The 22,971-nt window shown below is 42.7% G+C and overlaps 1 protein-coding gene across 2 annotated transcripts in view; it reads right to left on the bottom strand.

Moving 5' to 3' along the window:
* The window catches only part of samd10b (sterile alpha motif domain containing 10b), a 45,748-nt gene that overhangs the window by 1,483 nt on the left and 21,294 nt on the right, over window positions 1-22,971 (bottom strand). Inside the window, exons 3-4 of one of the 2 annotated variants that reach the window (XM_030117858.1) lie at window positions 13,567-13,735; window positions 7,120-7,220 (exon numbers count right to left, since the gene is read on the bottom strand). In XM_030117858.1, coding sequence (XP_029973718.1) covers window positions 7,120-7,220; window positions 13,567-13,735 — 270 coding nt within the window. Of the gene's footprint in view, window positions 1-7,079; window positions 7,221-13,566; window positions 13,736-22,971 lie in introns of both variants that reach the window. The other variant, XM_030117859.1, reaches the window with a different exon arrangement.

The following is a 22,971-nucleotide window of genomic DNA, read 5'->3' as shown; positions in this document are numbered from 1 at the left end:
AACATTGTGCTGCTTGACGCACCATGGAGATGTCAGTCATGGGGCCCGAGCCTCTGTTGTTTTAGAAATCAAAACATCTCACTCACAGGGCTTTGCAAAGCCAAAGTATTGATTCAAGGTTCAATGGCTTCATCTATGCCCAACGGTCATTTAGCTTCACTGAGCAGTCATGTAAAAATAAATAAATAAATAAATAAAATAACAACAAAAAATAAAAAAAGGGGAAACATTCACAATCTGTCAAATGCTCAGATGCCTGTCAGAGAAAACAAATGAGCTTTGGGAGCCACAGCGTCAGAGGAGGGCAGGATGGAGTCGATAAACATGTATAAAGATCGTCCTCGGGTGTACAATACCTGACTAGTGTCATGAGCAGCAATAACAAATCTGAAAGACATTTTTGTCATGGAGGGGGTTAAGTCGTGAGCTCCTGAAGATATCAGATCAGACTGTTCACTTGTGCTCACTCAGCATTTATTCTTAATCTGTCAAGCTTTCCAGACCTCTGTTTTTTTCAGTGGGAGTCCAGGTCAGTCAGATGAACCCCGATAATCTTGGAGCAGAGTGGGATTAATCCTTAATTCATGTTACTTAATTCATTTGTGTTAAATAACCGTCACACTGACCTTTAATCACAGAGCATCAAGCTCGGCATTAACCAGTAATTGAGAACAAATCAGTAATGGGCTGAATAAGCATGAAAATAATGACAGTATTATAAAAAAATGTAGATTAAAAAGAGGCATTAAAGGAGAACTTCTTGAAAATGAGGGTAGTTTATGAGATTTGATTTCCAAAAATGTCGAAGGTTAGATGTGACCATCAGTAACGAGCCTTTTCTTTCTCATCGTCATTATCTCTTTTCAGAACAACAGATGAGACCAGGTGGTTTTTCTGACACGGAGCCAGCTCGCTCGATCCTGAAACGATTCGAGCGACTGTGGAAAGGCAGACTTTTCGCTCACACGCTGCTGGCATTTCAGCTCTAAGCCCCCCGGCCCCCCCCCCCCCTCTCCTGACAGCCAGCGAACGTGCACCACCTGTCCCCGGACACAGACAGATGTAACACGGCACCGGCGTGAACCTGAACCAGGAAGCGGAGAGGCAGACAGGATGGAAAGCCGCTGATATGACGAGAGGCTCACGCAGACAAAGAGGGGGGAATCGCTTCACAGATAGAAATTCTTTTAAATGAGCTCCCGGCGGAGTCGTCGGAGCCGAGGTGCTGCGGAGAGAGAGGGGCGGACGGGCGGAGGGGGATGAGCGGGGGAATCAGGCGAAATTTGGGTTGAGTGAAAATGACATGTTCCTCCTTCTCCTCTGTCAGTCACGGCCTGGGTTTTATTCATATTTTAATTCAGAGTTACAGTTGAGCCGGCAGGCACCGCATGCAGCTTGGAGTGAAGCTCTGCAAGGACGTCCAACATCACAGACGCGCTTCAGAGTTTAAAAGGTTACAGAGAGTCTCCCGCTGCAGCCACAGGGCCGGTGACTAAAGATTTTTGCAGTGGGGAAAATCAGGTGTTTCTTAAAGCTTTTTTTTTTTTTTTGTAAAATATTGAGTTTGGGATGATTACCTATTTAAACACAGCAGATGGCTGTACACAAACATGCAGAGCATATGATATGCTGAGGAGAAGGGAGCCTCTGACAGTTTATTATAAAGTTATACCAACAACCAGCAGCTAAAAGAAGACTGAGGGTAGATCCCCCGCTGGGCTCTGATCTGAATCCTTCATCCAAAGCTTTCCGCGTGTTACAAGTCTTGTTACGGTTCAGCCTGCCCCTGGAGAGCTGCAGCTCTGCTCACCCTGAAACCTCTCAATCTCACCTGCAAACAACACTTGAAATACTGTAAATGTACGAAAACAGAACACGAGACCGGCGCATAAATATTACGACGCAAAAGCTTCACCAACCGTCGCAGGGTTTGAAGAACAGATAAACAGCAGACTGCTGCTCAGCTGGATGGGAGCCTATGCATTTGCATTTAACTTTGATGCACTGATTTAAATCTCTCCCTTCCTACAGCTGAAGGGGCCATGTCACCGTGCATTCAGCCTGAAAAGTAGATGCTGAAAAGTTTGTTTTGTGCTTTGCTTTAGTTGCACTTGATTCCAAAAGTTTGCAGGCTTGAAATAATTCCAATGTTGAAGGTCATATTAAGGACAAGAAGGCGAAATAATGATTTCCTAGTATGTCCATGGTCCTAATTGTAAAGAACACGGCTCACACAGAGAGGCACCACATGGTAATCCCAGGTCATTTAGAGTCAACAATAAACCAATCAAGTGTATATCTGGATTCTGGGAGCATATAGGCACGTCCAGGAGAGGGGAAGAGCCCTGCTCTTTTCACTTTGATTCACTTAAATGTTAATCAGTATCCTCTTATTTGCACGCAAAATTAAAAAGCACCTTGTCCAATTAGCAACGGCTTCATTTTCCATCGATTCTGAAGCAAATGAATGTAAAACAAATAACCAGTGATTCTGAGAACTGAGCATCAGAAGCCGAATCGATTCAAAGACAGGCTGAGTTCTTGTAAACACAATTTTCATAATCATGGTTCCATTCATGCTCACTGTGGTACAAGTAACAAAGCAAATAAGCCAGCGAGAAAAAGCACATTCCGCATTCTTAGAAGTGGAAAAAAAAAGGCACAAAATTCTTCTGTTCACTCAGGAAAAAGAAAGTCTCTCCAAGCTTTGAAGAGATCATGCACTCCTCACAGCCGGAGGACAGGCTGCCGGGACAGAAAACAAAGCACCAAACCAAAGAAGTCGCCACAGTTAACCTCAAAAACACATTCTGACGTCTCAGTCCCACTCTTCCGTGGTGGAGGCAGACTTGCAAAAGACAGATTACGAGAGGAAACTCAGCGGTGAATGTGATGTATTTGCAAGTCCCGTGTCAGATCCCCGTCAGTGTCGAGTTAAACTCGAGACGACCCCGAGGACATGACAGGAGTTGTTTTTTGGTCACACTTCAGTAAGCTCACCCTCCACAACCATGTAAGAATTAATAGAAGAGTTCTGACAGGCAGAGTAGTCCAAGTGAGTGAGCTGACCTTTATGTGTAAAATTGATGGAGTGCCCTTTAGCATCCGTTTAATTCTGTTTTTCAACTCTGATGCTGATCATTCCATTTTCTAATCATAAAGCCAATTAAAGCTTTTTTTTAAAAAAAAGCATCTTTAAATCTTTCCACACTGTTATGGTGGTGCAGCGGTCGGGCTTTCTGTGTGGCGTTTGTATGCAGTTAATCAGGCAGCTTGTTGGTGTGAGTGTGAGTGTGTGTCCCTCGGTGTTTGGACTCTGCCTTTCCTCATAGTCAGTTGGGATCGACTCCAAACCTCCCCTGCGAGGAATTAAAAGATGAATGGGCACAGTATATACGCCCCACGAAACAAAAGATATAAATCCGCCCACAGTTTGACACAGACTTTTCCTGGAGTAATCATAAATTCTTTGTCTGCAGTTATTATGTAGAGAACAACATTTTCAACAATAAATTGCAACAGAAGTAATGTGATTCTGTGTGGTGTGTGAAATGCTATTACAGTGCTTTGAGCAAGTGAGTCTGCTCCAGACAGATTAACACAGAGTGGAAAAGTAAGGCCCTGTAGCCAGGGAATAAAACTGCTATTAAACCAGACTTTCTTTCACTCTGTGTCCCTTCATTAACCTTTTTACCCATCTCCTTTCTTCATCTGGGGTCTGTTGAAGTCATCTGTTCAATATCTCACCTCCAATCACAGTCCTCTGTACCTCTTTTCATTGTTTGAGTTTTTCTTTTTTTTCATATTTAAATCCACCCTCAGGTGTTTAGGGAACTCTTTGTCTTTCTTTGAAATTCCACGACGCACTATCGGATGTGACTTCTCAGACGGAGATGGAGGAGAAGGCTTGAGAGAGGACGGCTCTTTACAAACCCGGTGTGAATAAAGTGAGAACCTCGTGCCGTCAGGGCTCATATGAGAGAAAAACTCACATCTGATTCACCTTATTTGTATTTTCATCCCCCTCCTAAAAGTTATTGTGGGATCAATATTTAATTTTTTTGTAAATCAATTGGAGATGAATCAGGGCTGACAGATTGTATGACGGCTCCACTAAATCACATCAGAATTGCAAGTGTACTGGGGAGAGCTATTCAGGGGGGAATGACAAGCGTGTGTGTGTGTGTGTGTGTGTGTGTGTGTGTGTGTGTGTGTGTGTGTGTGTGTGTGTGTGTGTGTAGGGTTGCCGCTTTCCATCCTGCCTCCTTCCATTTCATCATCACCGTGCCTCTCCACACTTATCACCTCCATCAGCAGCAGAAACATCAGCATCTTATCGTCTTACCCTCATCAGCCTCTCTCTATTTTTTTTCCTATGCAGCCGAAATGTCACAGTAGCATCAGCAGCTCTGTGAGCCCCCCATCAATCCAATAAAGGTGCAAATTTCAATAAAAACCATAACAATTTCAAGCTGCTTCTGGAGAGAAAGACACCAAAAACTACGGAGTATTCATAATCTGAGAGCCGTGACTGTCTGCACAACATTTCATGGCAAGTCAAGCATTCACTGTTGAGATATTTCATTTTGGGGTAAAGCGGTGAGCACAGCAACAAACTGACAGACTCGGAGCTCTGTGGCTGATACGCTGAGATATGTGGTGCTTCTGCAGCTGTGATGGTGTCAATAAACCACAGAGTACTCACTCACGGTCTGACACAAGGCTGTTTGCTTTCTGTCCCTTCCGTCTCTCCATCTCTGTCACTAAAACACGACCACAAACACACAGCATCCGTTCCTTTTTTTTAAGAGAAAGTTGTAACTACCTGAAGTTGATCGCAGCATCAGCTCCATTAGATAATTACAAGGTTGTCATTGAACAATAAACTGTAAAAGTTGCACCAGCACCCTTGACCTTTAACCTTCATCACACTTCAACAGTGTAACCTGCCGCGTTATCACTTCTCCAGAAAGGTTCCCACCTCGTCCTCCACTCGTCCCCTCTGACGATCCTCCAGCCCCGGGAAAAAGCTCAGGTGTTTTATGAAGCCACCAAATTAGCTTGGCCCTGCAGCCTGGAGTCAGAGCCTGCTGAACTGGGAAATTACATTTGCATTGCTCAGTTAATAGAAGTGGCCAACAGCAATTTAATTCTTCCTCCTTACCGGCCAGTCGCATTAATGAATCTTCAAATTTAATTCGCCTTTCTTGATTGGCATAAATTTCATTGAAAGCACCTTTCCTATGACGTAACTGCAAAGTGTGAGTGAAAAGTGACGTTTTGATATGCTCAGTCTGTATACTATAAGAACGACATCAATCATCTTAGGCCGCATTTAAATTAAAGTTTAGCCTCAAACAATGATGTGGATTCGTCAGTCCCACAAAAGAAGGCATCTTGGCTTGTTGCTCTTAACCTCAGTCGTGGTTAAATTTGTAAGTATTGAACCCAGAGGGAGTTTTATTCTTTAGTGTTTTCTGGATTTAACTTGCAGTCCAATTCAGTCCTGCAAATATTAGAAAGTCTTCCGCCGGGACATTTTGTTCTGTAGTGACTGTTACTCTTAATCACTCTTAATCACTCTTTTCTGATAAATCAAAAACTTTTCAGATTGACATTATTTGCATCTATTGTTTAAACTGTTTCATGTTATGTTGTCATGATTTCAAATTCAAGGTCATTTTGGACCCATGAGGCTCTTTAAACATCCTACTGCATGGTTTAAGTGATGAATCCTCTTCTTAATCTGGCGTCTTCCTGACTCCTAACAGTCAACAACACAATCGGTTCAAAAAAATTAAATTAGCATAAAATACAAGTGCATCTTTAAAAAAAAATAATGACACTGAAAGGCTTTTTTTTAAAGCTATTTCCAAATCAAACAAGACTTGAAATGTTTGAATTGTTGTGTATTACATATATATTTTGAATGTATGGAAGTTTCATGGTTTCAATTCAATTAAGGGGAAAAAATAACTTTTTTTTGTTGTATTCAATTTTTTACATCCATCTGCACATTTTCAAATCTCTTACCTCAAAGCTGCTGATGAGCAGTACGACTACGCACAAAACATTTGATCATCGGCAGCTTTATGTCTGATGGAAATGTGAGACTGAGAGCTTGGAAAGCCACAAGGATCTCTTCAGAGAGCGCGAGTGCTGATTGTAAGAGTCCTCGGCTCATAATGATGAGTTCGCGGCCAAAAAAAAAAAACAAGTCTGATTTGACAGTCCAGAGCTCGTATGTAAAGTACAACTGATCCGACTCTGATTTGATTTATTTATTTATTTATTTATTTCACATACAAACAAACCTCCAAACTTCTTTTCTTGCTGGAAAAAGAAACTAAAGGTACCAGCTAGTTTCTCTTCAGTCTGTGCTGCAGAGCTCCTCTCATTGGCTTACTGTGCTCAGCCAGGATGGTGCTGCTGCTGAATATAGGTCATGATCTTGAAGATTATGTTGCCCAAAGGAAAACCTGAGAGAAATCGCAGCAAGGTGGGCTTTGAATACAAAATCTGAAAAATCGTGAAAACTGGGTAAAAGCACCACAACTCTTTATAGCATCTTAAATGTGTCTTTTTGAAGATTAAAGAGTTTAATGGAGTTAAGTTGTGAATGTTGCTCCTCCTGATGAGTATTTATCCAGACAGTTAAAAGCATTCGCTTCTTCCATAGGAATAATAAGATCTTTACACAACAGTGAACTTGGAATCCAGTTTTAAACTATTTTCTTGACCCATAACCATCAGTCCAGCAGAAAAATGTTTTCCAAGTCACATCGCCTCGATTCAAGTCACCAGTGACTGACTGAGCCGGTGTATTGATGGCTGGATAACAAAAGTGTTTACTGAAGCCGTCATACTGAGGCAGTGCAGCAAATCAAGAAGTCCCGTCAATAAACCCCCCCCCCCCCTCGCCTCAGCAACTGCTCTTGTATGCTGAACTCCACGTACGCCGCAGCGTGGTCTCACTCCGCCTTCACCCCATCGATCCCACCAAACTTTTCTCTCCGTGTTCCTCTGGGAACTCGTTTGTCAAGGTCTAAAAACATGCACGGAAACGTCTTGCTACTTACTTCTGCTGAGGAGCTGCAGATTGCGCACTTCTTCTCTGACCTGCAGCTGGAGGACTTGTTGGAGGACTTCTTGTCTCAGCGTCTCCTGGACGATTCCCATCCTCTCCAGCTTTTCTCCGTTCAGACGCAGCAGTGCTCGACCTGTCGGGAGGAGGAGATGAATGGGTGAAGTTCACCCCCGAAAGCACAACCACTGTCAATTCACTCACAGGTGAACAAACTGATGGACACGAAGAAGAGGAGGGTTTCCGCATACACTTAACTCTGCAGTCAGCACATTCAACCAAGTTGCTTTACTGGACTCGTTTGATAAGAGCTGCCAGGTTTCAAACATTACGACTCTCACATATCACTTGATTAGTATTAGCTCTACAAATATAGATTGATTGATATAACTGAATCTCGTGCTTTCCTCCTCCGTTTTGCAGACATTGTCAATAACTTTCAGAGGGTGTCCGTCCATTACTGCAAGCTACTGAGTGAGCATGTGTGTAATTTATTCTGTAGCAGGCTGTTGTCCACATTTGATTTATTCAGTTTGGCACGTCTGTGTCTGCAGTATTATTGGACACAGAGCTAAAGACTTTCACTATTCTCTTCTGTGCGCAATTTATTCTCTCGTTCAGGCTTTGTCGGGTTTCACTCACCTAACTCTGCCTGGTGGCAGAGCACGGATACCGTATTTGTACTATATTTCAATTATTTTAGATTTTAAACTTCAATCCAGAAACTGTAAGTTTCTATTGTTCTGGAAAAGCAGTTTGGCACCACGTCAAGACAGCACAACATGTGTTTGAGTTCAAAACATGAAGTTGTGTGTTTATTTGGGTTTTTTTCCTCAAGTTTTGATCATTTTACCGAATAAGTTAAGTGGATTTATTTTGATTTTATGTCAGAAAATTGTCTTAAAATGTGCAGTGACTGAGTCCTTTTGCTCTTTTTTGGAGGGTAACTTCAACATTCAATATGTGGGAATTCTTCAATATGATTCTATGCTTTTGATGGGAATGAGAGGCTCATGTTATAAGTGTTTGAGTCCTGGTTAAAACTGTAATGTCCAGTAGAAAGGCTCTCTGCTCCATTCCTCTGTGCTTTGTCTTCCAGTTGTGAGGAGTATGCATGTCAATGGCTAAGACTGAAAAAGGTTTAAGAAGTGGAAGGCATCTGATAGTGTGGTCTTATTTATGCTTTCACTCGTAGAGTGACAATCTAAATGGCTTAAATGGGTAAGGTGTTTATTTTCCAGTTAGCGGTGAAGTCCTCCAGTTGGTCGCATTAAAAGAGCTGGCACTGCGAGGATTACTCAAGCTGTGGTCGGGTTTTACTACAGAGTTTTACAGTTAACCCCGAGGACACACACACACACATGCACACACACACACACACACTTACCATACCATTACCCACAGTAAACAGCTTTTACAGCCAAGCTGCACTCAAACAAACAGGGACTGGTAAAAAAGAAAAAAAAAAGTATGGAGGGCATGTTCACACACAGGTCTGGGTAGGAGAGCTATGTCCTTCACCAGAGTGGAAAGAAGAGGAATCCATCATACCTGCAGCAGCTCTGCACGACACCCAAATCATAATTAGACTCATTACTCATGCAGCTCCCTCTCGATATTATTCCACTCATTCCCATTTCTCTGTCCTGAACACCAGCACTTCCTCTATGTCTCTGGATTTTTTCAGTATGAGTGCCGCTCTGTACTAGAAAAGTCTTCCCAGTGTTCTGCGCTTGCCAGTATGTACAGAGTACTTCATCCAAAAACCAAACTCTGCCTATCGTTGTTTCTCCCAGTCTTCCTCTTCCACTATAAACCCTGCTGATTGTTCTTTTATTTACCCACACAGCAGCTTGAGGTCCATCTGTGGGATGGAAGCAGGAGAAGAAAGTGAAAGGAGAGGAGGGCAAGCAAGTGGAAAATGAAAAGAGAATTAGAGTCCCACATCCTCTGTTCTCCCATGAAATATAAATACCTGTAATAGGAGGTCGGTAGGCATTTTTCTAACAGGCTTTATGGTGGAGAACATAGTGTATTTCTGAGTGTGGTGGAGCTGCAGTTGGCGTGTCGTTGGTCTGCTGTGACCCTCAGAGGACCCAGGTCTGACTAAGTGCTTCAAAAGCCTTCTGTTCAAACAAAACTCCCAATCCACATTATCTTTAGTAGCTTTAAGTCAGATTCCTTTCAGCCTTTCAGCCATATGTCACACAGATTAATGTGCGTATTGTTGGTCCATAATCCACGTCGACTTTTTCCTCTGCACTCCATGGTTGCGTAAAAGCATCGTTAGAATGTATTGGGCCATGAACACTGAGCTGTATGAGTGTAAGCTCAGCATTAACTCTGTTTCAAGCGGCTTACGTCTAGTTTTTATCTTCAGTCAGCATTTTGTTTTGACGGAAACCAACAACATAAAAAGCATTGTTTGACAAGCTCGGGGAGCTTTGTGCATTTGGTCCTGATGGATGCTGGGATGAGTTTTGAATGATGTGGTTGTGTTTTCAAGAAACTCATTAACAGATGTGAGATGTGTGAGACAGATAATGGCCCACAACATGCATATTATAGGGAAATGTAGACATTAATTCTCATTGTGCGATGTGTGTGTGTGTGTGTATGATAGATCTAGAAAGAAAACGGTTAACAAAAAGAAGCATTTTTAACTAAAAACTATCAAAATATTGGCATTGAGAAGATCTCAGTCCAGTTTTTCTGGAAAGTCGCAAAAAACTTTCCTCCATCGACAACATTGAACAAAAGTCTTCAGTTAACAATCCTTTGTTACAGTTGAATGATGGTTGTTTTCCGCGAAGCTGACAGGTTGCTGAACATTATATCTGAAAAGACCAATTATTATGCTTTTTTTTTTTTTCCTAGCGTCTCGGCTCTTTCAGACATGATATATAGCTCAGACGGAAAACAGACAAGCCAAACGAGGACAAAACTGTCAGGCAGTCTGTGCCTCGTATCCAGATGGACTTGAACAAAAGGCACAATAGCTACCTCTGCCGTGGGCATGGCTCCACTCACAGGGAGAAAACTCCATGACAAACCAGTTAGCTCTCATCATAGTTGAATGGTTAGTGTGGTTTTCGGGCATGTGCGTGCGCGCACGGGTTGTTTAAAGGCAGATTATTCGCCTCTCCTCAGAGTCCAGGTGCTCCCTGTTTCCAGCACACAGAGTCAAATAACCCAATTTGTGTGAGCACGGCTGTCTTGGGGATACAACAACAATCATTTTAGATTCATTTTGTGCACTGTTCCTGCGTTCTATTCAGCAGACACGTACGCGCGCGCACACACGCACGCACACACTTCCCTACAAGAGCACACACTCGTCAACCTCTTCACCCCATCTCCACTAAAGCCCTCCAGTGTGTGCCTGCCAACCGCCGAACCAGTGTGTCCTAGAAAAACCACTGCCCTTGCTCAGTGTGTGTGTGTATATATGCGTGTGTGTGTGTGAGTGTGTGTACAAATGAGACAAAGCAGATGAATGGAGCTCAAATCAATTTCCCTCAGACAGACTTAATACAGCTCCTAATAATTGCCTGCAGATAGGGAAAGTATGCTGTCAAAGGGAGAAAAGAGACACAAAAACAAAGGCTGTTTCAATGGAGGTCGCGTCTCTCAATTTGGCTTCAAAATAAATTGCTTATTAACAATGTCTGTGGGCGAATGGGAAGCAGTTCTGCTTCAGCTTGGACAATAATGACTCTTAAAGCAACCTGGGATGATAAAGACTTCCTTATAGAGCAAAAAAAGCTTCAGTGTAAACCTTTGAGAGCGCTGCGGTTCAGGTCCCTGAAGGCTTACATGCAGTGTGACAGGCTTGTATAAACAATGTCACCAAGGTTAAGTGTGGAGCCTTGTGGCCAGATTTGCTGTTTAACCATTAGTCATTTCACTTTTAGAGTGGAATACTGCACGTTCTCCCTCTATCTCCATCCTGTCTGCCCTATTGGTCATTTACACCTGGGCTAAATGTGTCCCCTGAAATTAGATATACTATCTTGATAATGAAAATGGAAAACTAATGGAGGTGTAAATATGACAGAAACTACAATTCAATCCAGCCTGTAGCAGCACAAATGGAGGTGGTCTATCTCCATCTGTGATCAGATCTTAATCTGTAAATGAAATGTGTGAATCGTGCAGCCATAACACATGAGAGGAGCACACACACACACACACACACACACACACACACACACACACACACACACACACACACACACACACACACACACACACACACAGCCGATATCAGCTAACTGACTCCACACCTGCTGGCCTCCAGAGGTATTTAAACGTGGGAAGAATGCAGCTCAGAAATAATGCGCCGAATAAAATCACCTCGTGTGAATGATCGACATCGGGAGTCATTTATTCAGAGAGCTCATCTGGATTCAGATCAGATTTTTAGAGCAAGGGTAAAACGGCTTCTGTCACTAAATCACATGCACGTCTTCCGCGGTGGCAGAGGAAGTACTCAGATCCTTGACTTTAAACGACACCGTCTAACTTCAGAATGAGGAAATGATTGATTTTGAAAGAAGACATTATGTGACTATCTCACTGTCTCCAGTGCTTAAGAAAGAAGTGGGGACCGCTTGCTTGCATTGACTAATTTCAAGTATATTAGCTGCTGTGTAATAATTAGTTTCTAGTAAACAAACTACAAAAAGTTTACTTGTGTTTTTGAGATGATTTAATTATTTATAATTGCATTACATTTTCATTATCATAAATTGTTACCCCCTGCTACAGTCGACCTTGATTAACAGAAGATGCACATAGCCACAATAAAATGACACAACACTCTTCGCAAGCAGAATTCCTTCACTGTGTGGAAATCCAGAGTTTCAACATCCGATTCTCAATATGGAAAATATTCACTGGTATCATCAGTATATAAATAATCTTTTCTGAAGTGTTGGAATACACTGAACGTATTTGACAGCTTAGACTTAAATAATGGCAGTAAACCAACCTCAGAGGATTTCCAGCATTAGCAGGAGCAGATCCAGAAAACTATGTGGAGGGCACACAGGGGCACCGGGGGCTAAACCAGGGGCGTAATCCGTAGTGACAAGAATTAAGGGTGCCGCTGATGCCTGTCTTAGATATTCTGAATAAGTTTAAATAAACTGCTTTACTTTCAGAAAGTATGTTTCTGTCCTCATTTTGTTTTCGTTGGGAGTTGGAATTTTGCTTTCTTATCTTTGTAAAGAGTACAGCAGCCGGAAAACACACGATGTGCTTATTCACTGAAACACAGGCCCTTCATACACTGTTCAGTGAATGAACAATGTATGAACAATGAATGAGTTAGGAGTAAATTGCATACAGTCGATGCCCTGCTCCTCCACAAATCACTTATAAAATCCAGAGACATTGTGGAGGATGCACTGATCTGCTCAGACAGCTTGTTCCACCCTGACTGAGAGACTGAGGAGGACACATTTCCTCGTGGGTCGTTGGGCTAATGTGATGCAGACACAGAGTTCATCTCTCGACTGCGTGTGCAGACCGACGTCCTTTGTGTGCAGAGCGTTCATTGTTCCAGCAGTTTGATGCTGACCGTACGCGTCTACAAGAAAAACACATATTCACCCCCACATTTGCACACCAAAACACAGGAGCTAATGAAACAGGGAAATGAAATCCAGCTGAACATCAGCAAATGAATACAGGATGAATACATGAATAATTGGATCTGAGCTTCACTCGGTTTGAGTCGACATAAATAAAAAGCATCAGATCAGAGCTGCTGGAAGTGGCACCGCAACGTTAACCCTGAAGCCTGTTTGTGTGTGTGTGTGTGTGTGTGTGTGTGTGTGTGTGTGTGTTGACCCTACGGCAGCAATCTGTTCTCTGTGAGACACCAAACAGAACCCGGCTCCACCGTCTGCTCTGTCCATTCCGAGGAGGTGTGTGCATGAACGTGTGTGTTAATCTGCACACACGTTTGTGTCCACTTACCCGCGTGTGTTTCGTCAGTCTGGATTGTGTGCATGTGTGTGTGCGAGCACCTGCGCGCACTTGTGTGAGCTTAGTGACAAATAAAAGTGTTGCGGAGTGCATTGTTTGAACTCGAAACGCGACAACCCCACATTTTTTCCGCAGCTTTGCTTTTCTTCTCCAAAAATAGGCTGCACTCCTTTCGTTACCTCACATGAATGCCTTTTAAATCTCCTTTGCAGAGATTTGGGTGTAAACCTGTTTCCAGTTGAAAAAGCTAAGCCGTGGAACCACAAACCTAAAAATAAAACTTGTGTGAGATTTGTTAAGCCTTTTATGGCACTGGTTTGCAATGTCTTAGTGAAACCCGGCAGCACTACTGTACTTAGTGACAGGAGCAGAGGACGGAGGAAGAACCCTCAGGATGTTAACACGGGGCAACGTGCTGAGCAAAGAACCCACCGGAGTGGATTTCATGTTTCACACTGATGGTTTCAGAGAAAATGCGCGTACAGTACCTGTGATGGCGTGATGGGAGAAGGCCTCGACATAGGTTAGGTAGTTGTGAGGACAGTGTTTCTTAAGCCACTTGCAGACATCCTGCTGAGTCCACAGCACCACCGGTTTGGACAGGCAGGACAATGTAGGACTGGTGTGGTACACAGTGAAGGCTTCGCCCGGACGCAACTGAAACACAGAACAAGGAGGGAAGTTTATATCACTCATGTTTACTCATCAGCCATAGCATTATAACCAAGAGTTTTTATTTGACTTTAATTACATCTAATCACATGAAACACTTTCCATTCAAAAATATGGTGTCAAATGTACTTAAGAATAACGGGGAAAAATATGTATGTTAAAATAGAAATAATGTTGGACCACCAATTATGATTAAACAAGATTCCTAAGTTGACAAGAGTTGTAATTTCAGCTTTTTTCTTGAAGCAGAAAAGAGAATGTGACATGTTTAATACCTCATTAAGCTCATTTCAAACCTGAGTGCACGCATGCATTTTCTCTTCCCACAACCCAAAAACAAGAATTTGGGATCACTTCGTTGACTCTAAATTGGCTGTAGATGTTAATGTCTGTCTGTCCGGGCTAACGGTGGCTTCACACACCGTTACCTCTGGCACCCTGGGTAAAGTGGCATTGAAGATGGATGGATGTATAGAGCTGAAATCAAGCTATTTCTGTTAGAGTTGGTGAACAATTTAGTCTACATTACACATGGATTCTCGGTGTAATGGTACTTATCAACCATCAGAGGACTGTAACAGTGAAAAAATAAGTCTCTTTTTTTCCTACTAGAAAAGGGTTATCCTATCATTTTGAGGATTGCATCACATCTTTAAAAAGGTTTTGTGGAGCCTGATAACATTACATTACATTACATTAGCAGGAGACCACATACAACTCAAAATTTCTTGATTGGAATCTGGGATCTGAAGTATTTTCTGTTTGTCAACAGTTTGCATGCATTGTCACTTTCTTCTTTAACATTTCTTACAGTCTGCCGGGGTGCATTATCCAGAAGAAAGGGACCAAAGCTACCAGAGACCATTGTTTCTGAGAAAGGCTGTTCTTGGTGTTCAGCAATGCTCAAAACAGCATCAAAAAGACGTGGATTCCAAGCAGTGTACAGCCTCCTTGAGTATCACATCTTCTCCGCTTCCACACAATCCACACCCACCCACATGTTTATGTTATTATTGGTTCACCAGTTTTTTCTCGTTGAGGCCACTTTCCGTTGCTGCACTAACCATTGCAGGCACGGACCGGGAACGAGACCCAGATTCTCCACAGCGTTCTGATCCAGTACAGTTGTCTATATATGTCATGTCTCTTCACATCATTGCACATAATTTCTCCTGCTTCCAAATCCAGCAGCTTAGTACTTTTCCTCATTACACTGATGTCACTTAAGCAGGGGGGGAAAAAAAAAGAAGATTTCCTTCACCTGTTAGTGGTGATGGCAGCTGACTGGCTCCACGCTGTATGTTGTGTTACAGTGTCATTATCGAGGCAGACCCAGTGAGTGGGTGCATGTGTGCACTTGTGTTTTAATTTCCTGAGGTACGGCGTGATGCAATTAACAACATTACTTTTTTTTTTTATTGCTTTTTTCAGCACCTTGTAATTGCCATAGCTCGCTTAAATATCCAACAAGCAGGACTTTCTCATCAATGTGAAATTAGCTGGGACGGTGCATTCTGATGCTACAACAAAATCCCTTCTGGTAACAAAGAGAGCCGCAAATGAAACAAGTGCACAGTGTGAAAGAAAGCCATATCAGGAAGCTCATTAAATTCCGATCCATCGCTGTGTAGCCTGCAGAGGTATTAGTTTTATTCACAAGTCAATAGCATACTGTTGATCTTTGACCTTCAACAATTTCACACAGCTATAGCCTAATATTGTGTGAAAAAAATTACATTCACAAAAAGAACCACGATTGGGATTCAGTGGGGTTTTTGAAGCTCGTCGTCATTGAGGAACAAACAAATGATCAGCTGGTTTTTTTCACCATCTAACCCTAGTTTGAAGAGCTGCATGTAAATCAGCCATTTCTACTGCATCACTGTATTTATTCCATTGAGTCTATTATTGTGATTCTGAACTGTAATGGGGCTCTTTAGCCATCTGTCAACAACTTATATTGATACAGTAATTACACTCCATGTGTAATTTTCCTCAGAGCAGGGCTGACACTGTGTTATTTTGTGACCGTTGTGGTGTTTTTCTCTAAAGGTAATTTACTCCCGGCACTTTGATTCACTTCACAGTCACCACAACATTAGCAGGACACTGTTCGCTCCCTTTCACTCCAATTTTTCCTTTTTCTCCTTCAAACAATCTACGCAGACACCCAATATTTGTTATACTTGTGAGAGGAATTGCAAGGATAAGAGTTGATCCTAACAACTGAGAGATGACAAAATGGTTTTCTGACACATCAAATGGACATAGTAGACATAGTAGCACAAGCAGAACTGCTAAAAACCGACAAGGTGCTTTCCAAACAAAAACAATCAATTTTGAATGTTATACTGTAAATATCTGACATGTCATCTGTGTTTAATTGTAAATAAATCACAAGCTGAAAGCGTTGCAACTTCTTTTCTTTGCAGTTTACACGCGGCCCCATCAAACGTGCTGTAATATAGACATTAACAATGTCCCAAGCAGCTCATTTGGGCTTTGAAAACACAACCGTCTCCTTGTCCCCTCAGCGCACTCTCTTCTGTGGCTCGCTCTCATTTCTAATCCATTCATTCACAGGCTGCCACTGAGCCAACTCCGCAACAAAGGTTTTGGCTAATATTCAACAGAAAAACACAGAACCGCTGCCAAATGTTCCCGTCCATAACTGACTGCTTTTAATGGGATTATGTGTGCTGAAACGCCGCACACACAAACGCGACCTGCACACACCCTCCATATTCCACGCTCTCCCTCAACGATTTCTCATTAAAGACTCAACAACCACAACAAACAAATGTTATTCCAGAACACCTTCAACGTGCGATAGCTACAAGCCCGGAACTTCTGTGTAATGAAATCTCCCTCTGTCGGTTAAAGCTCCATCCAGCACCCCGACTCTCCGACTATGAGTCTCCAGGTGATTTCCGCTTTGTGCGTTTTAATTGAAAACAACTATTTCTCCACTCTGTGTGTTTACTTGTTTGTTAAATATATGCGTACTTTTACACCGACGCCAATTTAATAGCCAAAATTTACTGCTCACATCCAATCAGCAATTAAGAAGGAGAGAGGTGTGTGGAAGATCCGTCATGCAGACGACTGAAGGTAAACCAGATGAGATGAAGTCTTGAAACTACAATGCCACAGATGGTTGTGGAAATATTGGGATGAGTGGAGAAAGCAAAAAACTAAAGCAAGCATGTATTGTAATCCTCCAAGACAGATTAGTCAGAATAAATTGAAGATGTTAATTTTCTCAGGACTAAATGTTTCTATTTGGATTTTTTCAGTCAATCGATGAAATTGTTGTGCATTTTAAAAGAGCTGTTCCTCGATGTATGGCAGGAACTGTTTTTCTCTTTGTCTCAGATAAAGGCTCCAGGCGTTCCCACGGAGAGACACAAGAGGCAGATACATCGAAAACAGTCAAGTGTGGAGCTTTTTCTGCTCTGGAAACTGCAGCCAAACAATTTGTTGAATATGAGGAATAGCATAAGGTGAGATAAGCATTTGTCTTTTGGTTATTCCCACAGACCTTATAGGTCTTTCTTCTGTCTTGAATAAACTAAGAGTATTACTTTATTGTATGAAGTCCAAATGAAAATGACTGATTAGAAATAAAACAAAGTTACCACATTTTACTGTATGAGCGACCTGAAAAATGATGTGGCTGCATGTATTCAAACAAAATATCTATTCTACCATCTCTGACACATGTTGTGAAAGGCTTTTATAAAAGAGAACCACAAACAAAGATGGTAAAATAAGACTGTACGGGCGAGTTAAGACATTCATATGTAAAAGCAACGCACAAAGATTGCTGCACTTCTGCATGTTAGAGAAGCACAAGCACAAATTTGCCTCTCCAGTCAATAACTGCAAGGTATAAATCAACACCACTGCAGAGACAATAGTTTAAAACGCAGCAAGCAGATTCATAAAAATCCAGGGACCCATTTGGTTAGGGAAAATAAATTCTAATAAACGGAGTACATATGCTCCCAAAAAGATGACCTGGAATCTGTAATAACTTATCTTTAATAATGGCACCGTTTCAGAGGCGCTGCTTCATTGCATAAGAAATTAAATGTACTTTAGATCCACTGGGGGATCATTAAGTACCGCAACAAGTCTGGGAAAGAGAAACAGATCGTTGCTTGCAAATGCCAGCGTTGTGATAATAAATGGTTTGAGATGTGTGTTGATAGTCACTTACAGCACAGAATACGTGCCAAAGAAACCCCAGAAAAACATAGAAAATGAGAGACTGGTGAAGAAAGATGACGGACAGATAAGGAGGGTGAGGGAAGACAAAAAGGAAGGGGAGACGGTGAGTTGTGGGACAGGGTGCTCTGTGTGTGAGTAATGGCCTTCATCATCAAAACGCCAGACAGAAGGGAAATGGAATGATAGCCTCCCATCATCCTCCTTCTCCTCTTCCTCCCTCGCTCTTCTCGCTTCATTTGTTGGCCATCCATCAGACTATATCTCCTCTGGCCAGTTCTCCCTCAGTCCTGTTCACCCTTTACTACCTCCCTGCTCCTCCTGAGACCCACTTCTGTCCAGCTGGAGGAGGTCCCTCATTTATTACACACAGAGGAGGAAGCTGGGAGGGGGGCATGAGGCTGGAGGGGCGACAGGGGTAAAAACAAGGTGGAGGCTTTATATGGAGCCAAAGTCTAATGAGAATAAAGACAAAGGACACACACACACACACACACACACACACACACACACACACACACACACACACACACACACACACACACACACACACACACACACACACACACACACGTATATAGTAGGGAAAATAGTCAGGTTAGCTTTTAAAGATGGATAGCACAAAGCCAGAGGCCGGTCGGGTTAATTTGGCATAAAGACGCTGGAAAGAGAGGAAAACCACAAGCTGTTAGACGGTAATAAAATCTGCCCAGAAGCATCTGAAATCTCACTAATGACATACTAATCCACAAGAGTTCCTCAGTGGCTTAATCAGTTTAAAGAGCAACATCAGGAAAATGGACTCAGAGGAGACTCCAGTTACTGATTGTCGAACTAAAAAACTGTCTAGTAAAACACTCTGAAAATCACATTTAAATCTACAGATTTGATAAATGTTTTGTTTCTTATACTCTATTGACCACCCTTCGTGGGGGAATTCATACTCAACGTTGCACCCATCCTTTGCCGAAGAGCGGGTGGCTGTCACAGTGGAGTACTGGGGTCAAAGGTCATGCTCAGGGAGCTGTGGGATTCCAACCTCTAAGTATCAGACCTCAAGTCATCCTCTTTAACCTCTGGGTCACCACCGCCCCACTGATGCATGCAATCTTAACTAAAGTCTGGTGTATATTTTAAATTATTGAACGAAGCAAGCCAGGATCACATTCACACATACTGGTCACTTACAGTCAGCGCCATGTTACAGGAGGCTCAGGAAGAACATGCAAACATCATGTAATATTGAGCCTGGAACTGAACAAAGAACCTGTCACTGTGAAACCAACATGCGAAGCAATGTTAAATCATCTCATGCCCATTTCCTCACTTTCCATTTTTCCATGATAGCTATGTCTTCTAAACAACTCAAGAATACTACGGCTGACTCTGGAAGGTTGGAGCTCAGATTTATTCTATCAAAACAATGCACAAACTGGATGTCTCGATGTCACACGTAGAGCAGACATTTGCAACAGACTACAGAAAGCTTATTAGGAGAAGCATCTAAAAACAACAGGAAAAGACCGTCTGGGTGACTTCACCGCCTCAAGGACCGGGCAGCCCACGGTTATTGATTCACCTCTGAAGTCTGAATCACATCAGTGTCAAAGCCCTGCATTTGAGGCTAATTGGTGACTACAAATTGCCCCGAGGTGTAAATGTGGGTGCGTGTGACTGTGTGTGTGTGTGTGTGTGTGTGTGTGTGTGTGTGTGTGTGTGTGTGTGTGTGTGTGTCATACAGTCAGCTGGGATCAGTTTCACCCACCCCCTGCCCACCCCAAGACCCAGATCAGATAAAGCAGCACAGAAGACAGATAGACCAAACAGAGTCTGAAAATGGTGAAGGCCAGTGTCCTGCAGGTTAAAGTTGAACGAACAGCTGCACCACAGGATGCCATAAAAGAAGAAATCTGTTGAACGCTCAATGAGATCTCATTAAAGGATGGGGGTTCATTCAATGGAACTCTTTTCAAGGATGAGAATTAAAAAATTAATGGCTCTCAATGGTGAAGTATTCCTTTTATTCTTGATGGATATTAAAGTTTTTTTTTTTTTTTTTTTTTAATTTTCTTTGAAGCTCCATACAGATACAAGCAATTTTCTTGAGGTTTTTCTATGAATTCACTCCGTTCATTCTTCACGTTATTCCGTCCGTCAATTCATCTTCTTCCCTCCTCACATCCTTGTCACTCCCAACAACAAGCTGACTTTTTAGTCAACACTTCAGTATTGATTATTCTGCTTGTATCCTCCAACAGCTCATTTGTCCTTCTCTGCTTACTTTGTTCTATCATGTTCCCCATACCTCCTGGACTTGCTCCTCATAAATTTCACCCTCCTGCTGTCTGACACCCTCCCTCCTCCCTCCTCCCTCCTGCCTCCCCCCGTCCCCTCTTTCTCCACCATCAATTCCTGTACAATGAACTACTTTTGACCATTTGCTGCCTGGATTTCTGTGTGTTGCTGTGTGACTTCTGTGTGTACGTGCACAGCCGTGCTGAGAGGCTGAATGGAAGATTAGCCCAAAAGTCAGGGGAGCGTGGGGAATCCTTAAGACTCGCTCTTTGTGACCGATAACGTTTCTCTTCCGATGGCTGCCTCTGTGTCTGCACGTCCACACCCTGTCTCAGACTGATCAATGGCAATGTGCCAATTAGCAGGGAGAGAGAGAGCGAGAGAGAGACAGAGAGAGAGTGAGAAAGAATGTGCTTGCTTTTGAATGTATGAATTGATTTCTGACATGCACTGCATCTCACACATGCGCCTATACATTTCTGCTCAGCACGTTTCTTTGCAATCACATCTTTTGTGACTCTCGATCTCCAGTCTGACCTGCAAGAGCCATTTTATTTCTTTTCCCATTTGTCATCACAGAAGCAGCTCTTCAGCCTTTCCAATCCTGAAAGACTCAGACGTATGAACCTCCACTGCTCTTTTGTGGCTCAATCACCCTCTTCTCCCTGCATCTGATCCCTCTTTACTCAACGCTTTTTAAAGCATCTGTCGCCGCCACGGCCCCCTCGCTCAGCCTAACCTTGTACATTTGTGTGTTCGAGTGGGTCAATGCGATTCTGAAAAATGTTTCAAAAGCTTTTGCGAGTGCCCACTTGTGTGCCCACTTCCTGCACGAGAAACTTTGCGTGAGTGTGTGAACTGTCACCCTCTGACAGCCCTGCGCAGCTCTCTGCCTTTGGTTGTCCTCAGAACTCTGAGTGTAAATGTCTCGCACACATGCAAATATAAAACGGCATCTCAGTGGGTGGACGGAGAGCCAGATGGGATTTTCACAAAGCTCCCTATTTAGCATGAGTTAAACATGTGTCTTGGACGACGCAGCGGAACGCAGGACGGCAGGGCAAGGACAACACAGACCAAGGCCTTGGAGCAGCTTTTCTCTTTACAATCTTCCAGCTTAAATCAGCTGTCTTTGTGTTTTGAAGCTCAAAACACCTTAAGTGCTGTAGATCCTGAAGCTTCTGACAGTGATGGTTAAAGGTTTCAGTTTTAAAAACTAAATATTTAAAAAGGACCTTAGTATCTTCCTTTCATCTTCATGCAGTCCATTTTTCTTTCGTTCTTTGTGCCGGTGTCAGCTCAGATGCTTAGCCACTGCGCTCCGTAATGAGAGGGGGGGAAAATAATCACAGACTGGTCCTTTTAATTCACCCACCCAGCATGGCAAATTAGTGAAAGAGAGCTTTACTTCCTGTAACAGGCTCCGTCCTGCTTTAGAAAGGGGAGGCTCATTGGCTGCTGCTGCTTGGTAAATTGCGTCTCTGCTATTCCACCTATTCCCCAGCCTCGTCTAAAGGTTCATCCACAAGCTGAGTGTCAGACAGCGAAACGAGCCGCCCACAAACCCCTCCCTCCATTCCATCTGGCTGCCTCAACAGCAGCCAACCCAGGACTGGCACAGAAGGTGTGCCAACAACACAATAACTCATTATCTGGAAAAATGCTATTAGCAATTAGGTCTCTGTGTATTTCCATCTTCAACAGTGAAAGAAGAGAAGTAAGCACATCATCTTAAGTTGAAGAAATCCTTGATGGCGTCATGAATGGTCTGGTGGAGCATAATTGCTTAATTTCCCTTGTCTGATGCATAAATTAACGTATTTGCAGTGTCATTTTTACTACACTTTCAAGACATGGTTTATAAAATTGTAAACATGACATTTAAACAACCCCACGCTTTTCATCATTTTTTCATATCTCATAAATAAAAGACACGTATACAGATCTGTCCGTGGCTTTCAGACTTTACTTCTCTCTAGTTTATCTTGCAATCAAATAACTGGGCGCATTTTTGGTAAATGCCGAGTTCATGCATGCATGAGCTGCAATACACAAGCAGGTCTGAAACTCTCCTCTCTGTTGCCACCATTTCTTGTGTCTCCCCTGACAGGAAGTTGGCATAGCAGTGCATAATGTGTTGTATCATCTTGGGTAAACAGAAAAGGAAGATTCCCAATGGTCCCACCTTATATACTGAGGCTGAGCTATGTTTCACTTAACTGGCTCCCTCATTATAGCTGATGTGTGCACAAGCAGTGTAATGAAGAATAATCTAATCATCACCCCTGAGAGAACCGGGCACACACACAAAAAAAAAAAAAACTATCCTCATGAAGAATACACACACATATTATTGCACTGCAAAATACACAAAGGTCCCATGTTATTGATGCAGAAATGGACATTGCTACATGTTGTGAATGCACGTTCACTCACTCACTCACTCACTCATACACATCTGGGAGAGCTGGACTGCTTTTCCTTTTTTTTTGAATAATGCATAAAGAGGCTTGTTGCCACAAGGAAGAGATAAGCCTTACTTCTCATGGTATAGAGGAGGTTTAATTATCCAGTCTCTGTGTAATCACATGGAAACAGCTTTCCACTCGTCTTTTATTAGGCCTTTTATAGCCGCTTTGGCTGAGGGGGCACTCTTTTATGAATTATTGAACAAATTTTGCAGTGCGCATGTTCGT

Source organism: Salarias fasciatus, chromosome 20, assembly GCF_902148845.1.
Source record: "Salarias fasciatus chromosome 20, fSalaFa1.1, whole genome shotgun sequence".
In the NCBI taxonomy this organism is placed as follows: domain Eukaryota; kingdom Metazoa; phylum Chordata; class Actinopteri; order Blenniiformes; family Blenniidae; genus Salarias; species Salarias fasciatus.
This window is presented reverse-complemented; position numbering and strand designations above follow the sequence as displayed.